Below are 12,037 nucleotides of genomic sequence, written 5' to 3'. Positions count from 1 at the left end.
TAGGAAGTGGTGGCTTTAGGGAACGGTGGCTTTAGGACACGGTGGCTTTACGGAATGGTGGCTTTAGGAAGTGGTGGCTTTAGGGAACGGTGGCTTTAGGACACGGTGGCTTTAGGAAGCGGTGGCTTTAGGGAACAGTGGCTTTAGGAAACGGTGACTTTAGGGAACGGTGGCTTCTGGGTCTGGGGTTTATTCATTTCAGCCCGTGTGCTTGAAGTTCCTCCCGTTTCAGAGCAGCTCGGCCGCAGGGTCGGTGGGAGAGCGGCGGTAATGCCGCGTTACCTCTGGAAGTTTCCGATACTCGGTTAAGACCGATGCGCTCGCGCTCCAGCTGCACTACATTCGTTAGCAGTCTCTGTGTTTTATCAAAGGAACATTAATTTCTTTTTGCCTTTACACTGAAGCAGTAAATGAGCAAAAAAAAAAAAAGGCACCAGCGTGGCAAAAATACAGCAAAAAAAATGCATAAGGAGTTCCAATAACTATTAATGTCGGTAAATGCATAGCAAAGCTCCCCTGACAGCTTCTTGGCACGCAACCTGGGCGGCCTACAATGGCTGGTTGTGGTTGTATTGTTATTTCATTTGGACGGCGCGGAGCGCCTTTCCACGGGCCGAGCAGGCGGCCGAAGCCAGCGCCGGGGCCGCCGGCTCCGCGGGGCACCCGTAACCGCGGTTCGCTCCAGAGCCGCCGTGCTCCGGAGCCCCCAGCTCACTTTGCAGCGCCGGGTGTTCGGTGTGTAGGATGTCATGTACGTGGGTGCCCTGCTCTCCCCAGTGTCCCCAGGTGGGGACGGGAGCCCTCGCAGACCCCACTGCAATAGCGAACGGCATGGGTGGCGCAGCTTTCCGCCCGCACCATCCATAAGAATGAAATGCTCCCGTATTCGCTGCTTTCTAGCAAATACTGAAGGTTTGAGCGGTGCAGCTGCCTCGAAGCCCGTGTTCTGTGTTCAGCGGCAGCCAGAGGGGCTGGGGTACCCGGCTGTTCGAAGCCGGACTCGCGTATCACAGCCAATCCAGATGCGAACGTCCTTTCGCTGCCAAACGCGAGCGCAGCGCGACACGCGAAGCCAGCGGCTGGGCCCGGGCCAGCGTGGCGGAGCCGGCGCGTCCCGACGGGACGGGATGGCCACCGGGCTCCCCGCTCCCATTGCCACCTGCCGGCGTTCCTTCGGGCTCCTTTATCGCCACCACGCTTTGGCACCGGTGCGCGGGAGCCCCTAACCAAAAAGATCCTCTCGTTTGCTCTGCAACACCTCATTTCTCCGCTCACAGTTCATTTATGATTCTGATGAGAGTGTTTTTTCAGGAAACACACATTTCACTTTTTGACCTAGGAGCATCTGTTAGAGTTTTTTTTTAATACTACTTTGGCATTCTGGAAGTGTTAATGTCTTTCATATCTGTTTAATGCTATTTAGGGATATTTATGATCACCTCTTGGTTACTCGGGGTAAAGTGTGTTGCGATTTTTTTCAAACAGACAGGAAAGCATTCATATGAGGAAACAGATTGCTTTAAACACGTGCTTCCTGTGACAGTAAAAAGAACAAATTAGATTTAACACTGTGTAATGAATGCATAAATGTGTACGTTTAAGCTTTGAAAAGCCTTACATTTGGTTCTGGCCTAAACCAAACTCAAGAATTGCCTAGCGAGCCATTTGAAGTGGGTTTAAAGCGGCGCACGAAGCTGCTGCCGCACGGCCCCCCCGTGTCCCCACGGGTCCCCGCATCCCATCCCATCTCTTTGGGCGCCGCGGATGGCTTCTGGCTTTGGCAGCAAAAGAGAAAACAAAGAGAAGATGGCAATAGCGATGGGTTCAGTGCCCGGGAAACAGCCTGGAAGTGCTTCCTGGGCTCCCCGCTGTGTCCGACCCGGTTTGGCCGCTGCGGCGGGGCGCACAGACCTCAAAACGCACACGACGGTAGCGTATATTGCATTATTGCCCTTCGCTTAATTACTAGAGGGTAGGAGCTATGCTAAATCACCGCTGTAGCGATTCTCCAGTAAATATCCCGCGGGTTTGCACCCTTGTTGTTCTTGGAAGGCGCATCTGGGGAAGAACGCACGGCAGGTTCTGTCCCCTCGCACCTTTTCTTTGCGATCTTTGTATAAGGTTTCTGAGCACAAACCGCGCTCGTGCGGGTACGGAGCGGGGGCTCTTGCGCCCCTGCCCGCCCGGTGTCCCCAGGTGCCACAGGCTGTGTGGAAATACAGCGGGAAAATGCACCAAAATGCCCCATTTGCGCCCAGCCCGGCGCTGGTTTTGCAGCCTGCGAGGGTTCGGTGCTGAGCACGGTCTGTGTGATAATTAGTGCACATCTCCCAAGACTTGGAGAGGTTCGTGTTTAACCTTTCTGCCACCGCGTTCTGCCAGGAAATTAAGGCGCCTTGTAGCATTCTCTGCTATTTAAGTAAATATTTTTGAACCATCTCCGTGCAACAGGTTTCCAAACATTTAAAGTATGCCGCAGGTTTCCAAAAAACTTCCTTTTTCCTTAGATTTTAAATGTTCTGTTTGTGCAAAATTTGGAGAATCACCATAAGGGCTTCTTTGCATTTTTAATTTAGTAACTAACATATGAATACATTTGCATATTAATTAGTTGCAGATTAAATCATGCATACATAATTGCCTCCTTACTGTGTTTAATGTTTGTCAAAATCTCCAGCCTGGTTTGATGGATGTCGTATGAAAGATTACAATTTGATGTACCCTTGCAAGTATTTACACCAATAACGCCGGATTCTTAATAGCAGAATTCTCTAGTTATATACAGTTTCTAATAAACATGTAAGATAGGTGCGTGTCCCTTTTGACTAGATTTTTTTCCTTGCACCAAGTCATTTACTATTCATAATCATTAATGCATCTCCTAATTATACAGCATATGTCTGTTAACCACTTCGGCGCCGGGCCCGCGGCTGCGGCGCCTGCGTTTTCACTACAACTTGTATTATTTGACAGGCGATCCCCAAATTGTTTCGGCTCCACCGTGAGCCGTCGCTTCCCATTTCCCCGGCGGGGAATATTTGGAGGGAGAGGTTAAAATGCAAGGTGCGTTTTGCGGTTTATTATTGAGGTGAAGAAACGAGCTGCGCTTCATTCGTGGCTGAAGGCTCCTCCGCTCTGGCTACTGCGGGAAATAACCAAGGACGTTCCAAGTGCACAAAGAATCTTCACCAAAATGATCACGAATGCAGCGCCGAGATTCACCTCAAATTCAGCACACACATAGAAATATCGTGGCTTTGTGTTCGCCTCTTTTTTGGGGGGTTTTCTTAAACTTTTAGCTATGCTCAGGCTGAGCGTTCAGGTTTTGGCCCCAGCTCCGAGGACCTAAAGTGCTGTTTTAATGAAATGTGAGGTTTTAGGTAATTAGCGCGTTTTTGGAGCCGAGGCTTTAGAAAACAATCAAACCCAAAAAATGACAGGAAATACTGCGAGAGTCCTGATAAAATCCCGAGTGCGGCTGCAGTGGATTTATCAGCGAGCAGTCGGTTTCCCCCTAATCTGGCCATTCACGAGCAGCGCTCGGAGAGACCCTCCAAATAGCCAGATTTTGTTAGGGAAGTTGGCACTACCATGTGTTAGGCGGTTAAGTGTGAATTTGAGCAGTCGATGGGAATATGGTGCCGTGTCAGAAAACAGCGCCGGGGACGTGGGACCTCGCTCCCCACCTGCAAAAAGAGGCTTTTTGGCAAATGACGTCAGCTCCGGGTGCCTTTTTTTGGCATCTTTGTTCGTGCAGGCTGTAACCCCTTCACGTCAGGCTCAGCAGAGGCTTCTAGGAGAGGCTGGGGTATGAAAACCCGGCTTTTAATGTAGCATCTGCATCGGTAGCATTGAAAAGGTGCTTTTGGAGTATTAATTAGATCGCCGAAAGGAAAAGTTGATGGGAAAGCACGAGCGTGGTGTTGCGCTGAGAGGTTTCTTCTGCGATACCTGCGTGCTTGCAGTCGGTTTGCTGGGTGTTTTAAGCACGTGCGTTTCGTATATAAATACAAAATACACCTATTTGCTATAAAATACACAGTGAAACCGCCGTGTGGCCCTGCTCACAAAACCATACACTTCATTTCAGCCTGACTTGTTTAGTCCAACCGCTCAGGTCGCGAGGTGTGTTTTAGCACAGGTGAATAGCCCGATGGAGTCAAAGCTACAAACGCCCTTTTCTCCTGGACAATTTTACATAGTAAAGATAAAACGTTGTGGAATTAGTGCCACGGCAAGCGGAGCTGAGCCCTGGGAGCGATGGGTGCTGGTGCTTCCATAACCGCCTGCAAAACCCGCGCTCAGATCCAGGCTGCATTCAGCTCCTCTCCCCTCTGCCAAAATGAGCTCTAAGCAGAAAGTCCAATCCTGGTGTCTTGGAAAGGGAGCAGCACCGCAGAGGTTTTGCAGCGTGCTGAAGGTTTAAAGGCCAGTTCGGCATCAGCAGCGAAAGAGGAGTGATGTGGTTTAGTAGACGAGAGGTAATGGTGAGGAATGAGACGCGAGAGCTGTGGCAGAACATCAGCTGAAGCTTTGGTAGCAGGACTCGGGAATAATGTCCCATATTGCTCAACATAGAGATAAAACCGATGGAATAGCCAGTGTTTTGTGTTCGTTGAATACCCATTATTCTGGATCATTCTCATCTCTTTGAGCAGCATCCCCAAAGAGGGCCTTGTGCAAGGTCCTCCTCCCTTCTCGTGAGCGGTGTCCCCGCTCCGCGGTCCCCGCCGTGCCCAGAGCTGTCCCCGCTCTCCCCGTCGCCCCTTCCGTGCCGGCTGCTCTCCCAGGGCTTCACATCTCCCCAATTCCTCATTCTTCGGGGCTTTCAGGACTGGCCACTTACCTTCCCATGCCCTACCTGTCCACGAACCCGGCGGCCAAACCAAACCGTGCCGCTCGCTGCGCAAAACGAGTTTACCTGCTTCCCAATTTTTCCCCAAATGCACCATCTCTACCTCTACTCTTCCCTGCCTATCTGAGGTTAGGGCTTCTTTTCCAGCAATTTCCAAGTCCACAGCAAGTTACGTGGTTGTCAAGGTGACATCCTTGTCCCCAGGGTCCCCGGGAGCTCAGCGCCGGGCGGCCAGGTCACCCATCACAGGGTAACTGTGCTCTGTGTTTTTGGGGCACAGAGCCCGAGCTGTTCCCATGGGAGGTCCCATGCCCAAGGAGCGTTTGTGGGGAGCCCCAGGAGTGTTTTTGGGGAGCCCCGGGAGTGTTTTTGGGGAGCCCCAGGAGCGTTTGTGGGGAGCCCCAGGCTCCGATCCCCTTGGCACCATGGACCGGGTGTCACCGCAGCACCGACACGTTGCGGTGGCCTCTCCAGGCTTCGCTTTCTCCATCTATGCAAAGGGAAACAGCCGCAGAATCATATTTAACCGCTAGATAGAGGGCCCATATGGGGATGTGCAGTGAATGAGGAGCCGCGTTCCCTGCCTGGTTCTTGGGGAGGAATCGGGGTGCGCAGGATCCACGGCTCCGGCCGGTCCTGCGCATCATTGAGCGGAGAGGAGCGCTTGGATCAGCCCTGCTTGTGCTTTACTATGAAAATAAGGCCACATTTTGGTTCTTAACATTAGCCATGTGTGGTGTCCACAACTCCTTCTTACCTTTTCCACGTTGATTTTTGACCAGGAACGCGTGGAAGCCGCTTGGTAACGCAAAACGAGCAGTAACGCCAGATCGTACTTAACTGCAAAAGCAAAGATAATCCCTTCTGATTGGAAATTATGTGGTGTGTGCAGTCGGTGAACTGCTCCGTGCTGGGTGAAATGCTAAAAACCTCACTCTGTTCATTTGTTTTGCCATTTATTTTAGCTTATAGTCCCTGTAGGGTCTGTTGGCATTGCCAGCGCCACGTGGAGATGCCATCCTGGCATTACCGACCTCAAGGGTTTGGATATTGTGAGTCAACCGCCCTCCCATCCACCAAACATAAAGAAAAATGAGATCTGAAGAAGACTGGGTTGGTTTTATTAGCTTGTGGGCTTTTCTGCCCCAGAGTGGCCATTTCCCAGCTCTCCTCCGGAGTTCCCCGAGTTAAGCTCAGTCTTCACCATAAGCAATCGGAGATGGCGCTGTAACCAATGGCCGGAGGTAGAACGGTGAAAACCAAGCCTTTGCGCAAGGAGAAACCCCGGCCCATGTGGTTTCAGTTTCTCTCTTGGCTTTTCGCAAGCAGCGTAGGCAAAAATAAACCTGGTGGCAAATGGGTGGTTTAGATAGCCAGTCTAGTTTAAAATAGATGAGCTGTAAAGTATGTTTCAAAGCTCTTTTTCTTTTGTAAGATGGGTTTTGTGGAAGGTGGTGGCTAAGCCAGGGTGCCGGGGTCCAGGCCGGCTCGTGCTCAGCTCAACCCACAGTGTGTTAAACCTGGCTTATCTGGAAAGCAAACACTGGATGCCGGTTTGCTTTTCAATAGCAAGTTTGGATGTAGGGTTTTATGACGTTATAAACCTCACGTGTTATCTGGTAAAGGCAGTCTGGATAGCGTTAGAGAAGCAGGCCGGGGCGGGTGTGTTACAGAGCGAGCCGGCGGGTGCTCACGGAGCTCCGGTTTGTTCACATCTCACACCAAACCTTTGGTCCTGGATTCCAGCCCGCTCGCAGCTCCCGCTTTGGTTTGTGCTTGGGGCCGTGCGGTCGTGCCCCCAAACCTGCTCTGGCTGCAGCAGGTGTGCCCGTCTGACCCATCCAGCCCGTAATTTAGGAAAAACCCCACAATTGCTAGAATACTTTTATTGCAATTATTTTGGAGCGAAGACATCGTCCCCTTGGTGAGGGAGGGAGGAGCGGTGCTGAGAACACGGCCTGGGATTCTGGGGGTGATGAGGGTCACCATCAATAGGTGCTCTATAATATTAAAGCAGATGTATCCACATTTGGCTGCTTTAAAGTAGCTTTTTAGAGGCTGTGGCTTTTAGGGTCTGATTTGTTAATACAGCATCTGTACAATGAGATATTTCTGCTGCATTCAGGCTGCGGTGCACAGGTATCTGAATGCGAACCTTTTCCTGGGGAGAAAGCAGAGAATGTTAATGTATAAAAACGTAGGAAAAGAAGCGTTACCTTTTGCTGCAACAGTTGCGAAAGAGACAGTTATAAGTGTTAAAAACTAACTGAGTTTGGGATCCTCCAAGACCAGAAAATGGCAATTGCTACCAAACCCGGGTCTGTCTGGAGGAGGTAAATACGATGCAACTTGTTCTTGTGTTTGTCAGCATCTGGATGAGCTTTGTGGGCTCGGGTCGCGTCCCCTCCGGTCAGAGGCACCGGGGCTGCCCCTGCGCAGGTGCTTAGGAGAGGATTAAGGAACTTTTAGCTCAGCTCCGGCATCTCCAATAATAGACCTGGCTTTGGGGACCAGAGCTGGGCTTGGCGTTGTTGTCCGTGACCAGGAGAGAAGCTGGTTGGAAAAGGCTGGTGGGACGTGTTCGGTGGGACCTCTGAGTCCCGCTCGTCGCCTGGGGGAAGAGAAACTCTTCCCATCTGGGCATCCAGAGCCACTTCTCCACCCACGGCGGCTGGGTTTTAATAACTACACTCAAGGATTTGTGTAAGAAGGATGAGATTATCCAAGTGACCCAGACTTAGAGGAATACTGGCTATTTTAGTCTTCTTACTTGATATTTTGCCATTACCCGTTTCAATTTGTGGCTGCAAGCTTCTCATCCAGCTGATCGCTTCCCTGGCTTTGCTCCTCTCTGAGGACCTGACTCGATCATCTTGGGGGTCATTTCCAACCGGAATAATTGTCTGATTCCATGGCCTCAGGTCCGGCAGTGTCACCCTCCTCTGGAATGGCCGCTGGCATCTCACACAGGGGAAGCGAGGAGAGAACGGAACAGGAGAGCCCGAAAAGCAGTGATTAACCTCTCTAGCACTAAAGGACGGGGCTGTGACCCCGTGGCTGCGTGGGGCGGTGTCCCGTGCGTGCCGTGTCACGGCGGCCCGGCTGTGTTGCGTTCAGAGGTGTCTGCAGCGCAAACACGTGGGTGAGTCCCAGCGGGTCAGGCTCTGTTGTCAGTGACCTGCAGGATGCTGAAAGAGCATTCGATGCATCGGTGAGGTTGTGTGTGTGTGTTCAAGTCCCCTGCCCTTTGCTGGCATTCCCTCTGGGTCCGGTATAACACCATATTTACCAAAACAAAGACTTAATGCTCATCCGTGACCCTTTCCATGGGAACAAATACCTTTTGGGCGATGGGGACAAGGTGCCGGTTAGAGGTGCCGGCGGGGAAGCTGCTCCTGCTCCCCTCGTCACCGCTCCCCGCCACGCTGCCAACCCCTCGTTAAGACCAAGGCCGTTAATTACAGCGTTGCCAGCACCGCTCTGCGGCGAGGCCTGGGAGCTGGGGGCGGAGGAGCCGCTCGGCAGATGCCGGCGCGGGGGCTGCAGGGGGTCCCGCACAGCTGCACCTGCAGCCCCCCACCCTCGCAGCAGCGTGGCCGGAGCCGCAGCCCCGTGCTGCATCCTCCGCGGTGCTGGTGCCGCAGCCGGCAGCGCATTCTTCCCAGTGCTGGTGCTGCATCCGGCAGCGCATCCTTCCCGGTCCTGGTGCTGCATTTGGCAGCGCATCCTTCCCAGTGCTGGAGCTGCATCCTGGTGGTGCATCCTTCCTGGTGCTGGCACCGCATCCAGCAGTGCATCCTTCCTGGTGCCATATCCAGCAGTGCATCCTTCCTGGTGCTGGTGGTGCATCCTGGCAGTGCATCCTTCATGGTACCACGTCTGGGAGCGCATCCTTCCCGGTGCTGGTGCCGCATCCGGCAGCGCATCCTTCCCAATGCCACATCCAGCAGCGCATCCTTCCCAATGCCACATCCAGCAGCGCATCCTTCCCAGTGTCATATCCAGCAGTGCATCCTTCCCGGTGCTGGTGCCGCATCCAGCAGCACATCCTTCCCAATGCCATATCCAGCGGTGCATCCTTCCCGGTGCTGGTGCCACATCCAGCAGTGCATCCTTCCTGATGCTGGTGCTGCATCCAGCAGCGCATCCTTCCTGGTGCCACATCCAGCAGCGCATCCCTCCCGGTGCTGGTGGTGCATCCTTCCCGGCGCTGGTGCCGCATCTGACAGCGCATCCTTCTTGGTGCCCACAGCCCCATGAACCACAAAACCGCGCACAGAACCAGCCCTCCTGCCCGGTCCGGCACAAATCCGCGACGTGGCCGCGTTCCGGGCGGATGCAGATCCACAGAGCCCGGCGTTTGGAGGTGGAAACACCACCAAAGGTGGGATTTTTCAAAAGCTGCTTCTCGTCATGTAACAGCCCATAGGTTTTCAACAGTTCGCTCTTTAGCATGGCCTTGCCTCATCTAAAGCCCTACACACGGTCAGTGTCTCTCTGGCTGTTATTAATAATATGAATTTCATAGAAGATCCACATTTCTATGTCTGAAAAAATATCCGGTACAATCACAGGTTTCTGCACGAGGCAGGAAAATATATTAAAGTTATCTCAATGTACGTGTCGAACGCAAATATGATATGGTAGAGTGATTAATTGTTATTGTCATGTGTTGAGAATTGCGTTCTAGTTACGGGCTGACTCCCTGCAAACCGCATCAACTTCTTCCCGCGTTATGTACAATATATTCATACTGAAATTCTCCCGTTCAGGAGAATGAGGGAACCAATATGACAGGATCCAGATTAAGCTGGACCGGCCCCACTCCGAGGTTGCAAAGCAGAAGCTGCAGTGTCTGCAGGCGTTCGTTCTCCTGCCACGATGCGAGACGCGGGTCCCTCCGTTCCGGATCCACACGTGGAACGCTCAGAGCCACCCGTGCCAGCCGGGAAGGGTTTATTCCCCTGGGTCTAGGCTTGTTTTGCGGCAGCAAAGCCGCTCGGATGGTTTAAAGGTCCATCCCATCTTAATTTTGTGGTAAAATTTGTGCTAAAACGTAGCACTAGTTTTATAACTTTGCATAGAGCCGTGAAACTACGGCTTTTATGACGAGAGAAAACGCCATATTTTGCAGTTTGAAAACCCAGGGAGAAGGGAATAACCGGCTTTATTTGTAGGTGCTTATTAAAAACAGAAGAGGTATTTTTAATAAATGATCAAAGCGCTTTATTTTGCACCTCTGGAGCACGGGCGGTTGGGTCTGGAGGAAGTCGGTTGAAGGCAGCAGTAAAGCCGGGTTTGCGGAGCGTTCCCGTCCTTCCTGTGCAGGGTTTTGTGCCGCACCGTGACCCGCGGCGCTCGGGATTTTTGGCCTGATGTATTATACGCTGGGGGTGGTTTAAAGGTTACAAATGCGATCTTGTCAGATTGACAACTAACTGTTCTAATGAGGAAAAAATCCTCAAAGCATGAAATTTGAATGAAATGTGTGATTATAATTCAAGTACTGTTTACCCCAACCTCTGGGGACCTCCCGAATAAATGCAGAACAAGTGAGGTAGATAAACCTCTGCTCGTTCTCCCCTCCCGGATTGTTCCCCCCTCGCCCGTACGCCACCGCGCACGCCAACCCTATGGACCCGGCCGGAGAAGTAGGGGCGAAAACTTTGCGGAGAGCTCGCCGTGGCCGTCCCTTCGCGGGCGATGGATGCCGCTGCCCCGGCGAGGAGCGAGGAAATAGGTGCTTTGAATTATTAAAGTTGAGCCCGGAGACTGGCTGTATGCTCGGCTGGCATTTGCTTCGGCATATGCAAATGATTTAGTTTCATTTGGGATCGATTCCCGGGGGCCCTCCTTTCCTTTCCTGTGATGCTCTGAATTTGGCAAGCTCCAGCCCCGACGTGCTGGGGGGGGGTTGGATCCACTTCCCCCCCATCTCCTCCCTGTGTTTGCCCGGGCTGATATTTTTCAGCAGCGCCCGGTGGGCCGGGACACCGAGGTATTTGTTATTTTAAAAAAGGGGGGAAAAAAGGAATGTAAGGAAAAAAGGGCAGGGGGGGCTGCGCGGGGCTGCGCGGGGCGCGGCAGCTGCGCACAATGCTGGGAGCGCGCCAGCAGCACGGACAGATGGCGGAGTTATTAGATGTGCATCATACGATTCCCTTCCTGCCACTCGCTTTTTAATCAAATTAAAACAAAAAAAAAAAGAGAGGAGAGCGGGAGGGGGGGGGGAGCGGGGGGGCAATTAAGCGCATTTGTATTCCGGGCGGTGACGGGCCGGCCCCGCGGGGACGCGCCGGGCGGTGCGCGGGCGCGGGGCGGTGCGCGGGCGCGCTGGGGAGGTGGGGTGGGGTGCGCGCTGGGGGGGGAAACGGGGGGGATGCGCGCAGCCTCCGCCCCCGCGCGGCGAATGGTCTCGCCCTGCTTTGCATATCGAGCGCGCCCGGGCCGGCCATATGGGAAGATGCGAGTGCAGGAATTGTGGTGAAAAAAGGGAGAAGCGAGTTTGAAAGAAAAGTTGGGAGCGCGGGCGCGGAGGGGGACGGCGGCGGGACCATGTACTGCGCATACACGATCCCCGGCATGGGCGGCAACTCCCTCATGTACTACTATAACGGGAAGGCGGTAAGCTGGCGTGGCCACCGGACGGGCACTTTGGGCGAGCGGGTGGCGGCGGGGACGAGCAACCTCCGCGGGGCTCCGCGCTGGGGCCGCGGGCGCCGCGGGTGCGGGGCGGCCGGCTGGGGGACTTTTTGTTGGGCGTTTAGTTTGTTTTCTTCTTTTCTTCCCTTTTAGTTTTGTTTGTGTGTGCGCTGCAAAGTGCGGAAAAGTTTGGGGTGAAGTCAAAGTAGCGCAAAGCAAAATAAACGGACAAAAATTCCAAAGAAGGGGGGGGCGGGAGCGGGGCCGCGGGCCCCCAGATCCGGCTTTAAAAGTGCTGGTGAGATAACGGAAAATGCCCCAAAAGCCCCATTTTCCGCCGTGGCAGCGTGACTTGCCAGTGCTGGCTGATTTCGGCCCTTTTTTCCTTCTTTTCTTCCCCCCCCCCCCTTCCAACAGAAACGCTTTATTTAAGAAAAGGAAAAAAAAGCAGTGTGTGGTATTTTGTGCATAACCCCAGCAGAAGGTTTATACGTGCCATCTGGAGGGTTATTTTTTTTTTCTCTGCCTGGGTCTTGAGAA

The 12,037-nt window shown here is 53.1% G+C and overlaps 1 protein-coding gene across 21 annotated transcripts in view; it reads left to right on the top strand.

Annotated features, from left to right (window-relative positions):
• LOC136115087 (transcription factor 4) overlaps positions 1-12,037 on the top strand; it is a 173,063-nt gene that overhangs the window by 105,573 nt on the left and 55,453 nt on the right. The window contains exon 1 of one of the 21 annotated variants that reach the window (XM_065860982.2): positions 11,271-11,479. The exons of 17 other annotated variants lie outside the window; for them this stretch is intronic. In XM_065860982.2, the coding sequence (XP_065717054.1) occupies positions 11,411-11,479 (69 nt within the window). In that variant the 5' untranslated portion in view covers positions 11,271-11,410. Of the gene's footprint in view, positions 1-11,270; positions 11,480-12,037 lie in introns of those variants that run through there. 3 more of the 21 variants (XM_065860981.2, XM_065860985.2, XM_065860980.2) reach the window with 3 other exon arrangements.

This window comes from Patagioenas fasciata, chromosome Z, assembly GCF_037038585.1.
Source record: "Patagioenas fasciata isolate bPatFas1 chromosome Z, bPatFas1.hap1, whole genome shotgun sequence".
Lineage (NCBI taxonomy): Eukaryota > Metazoa > Chordata > Aves > Columbiformes > Columbidae > Patagioenas > Patagioenas fasciata.
The sequence above is the reverse complement of the archived record's forward strand: the minus strand, read 5'-3'. Positions and strand labels throughout refer to the sequence as shown.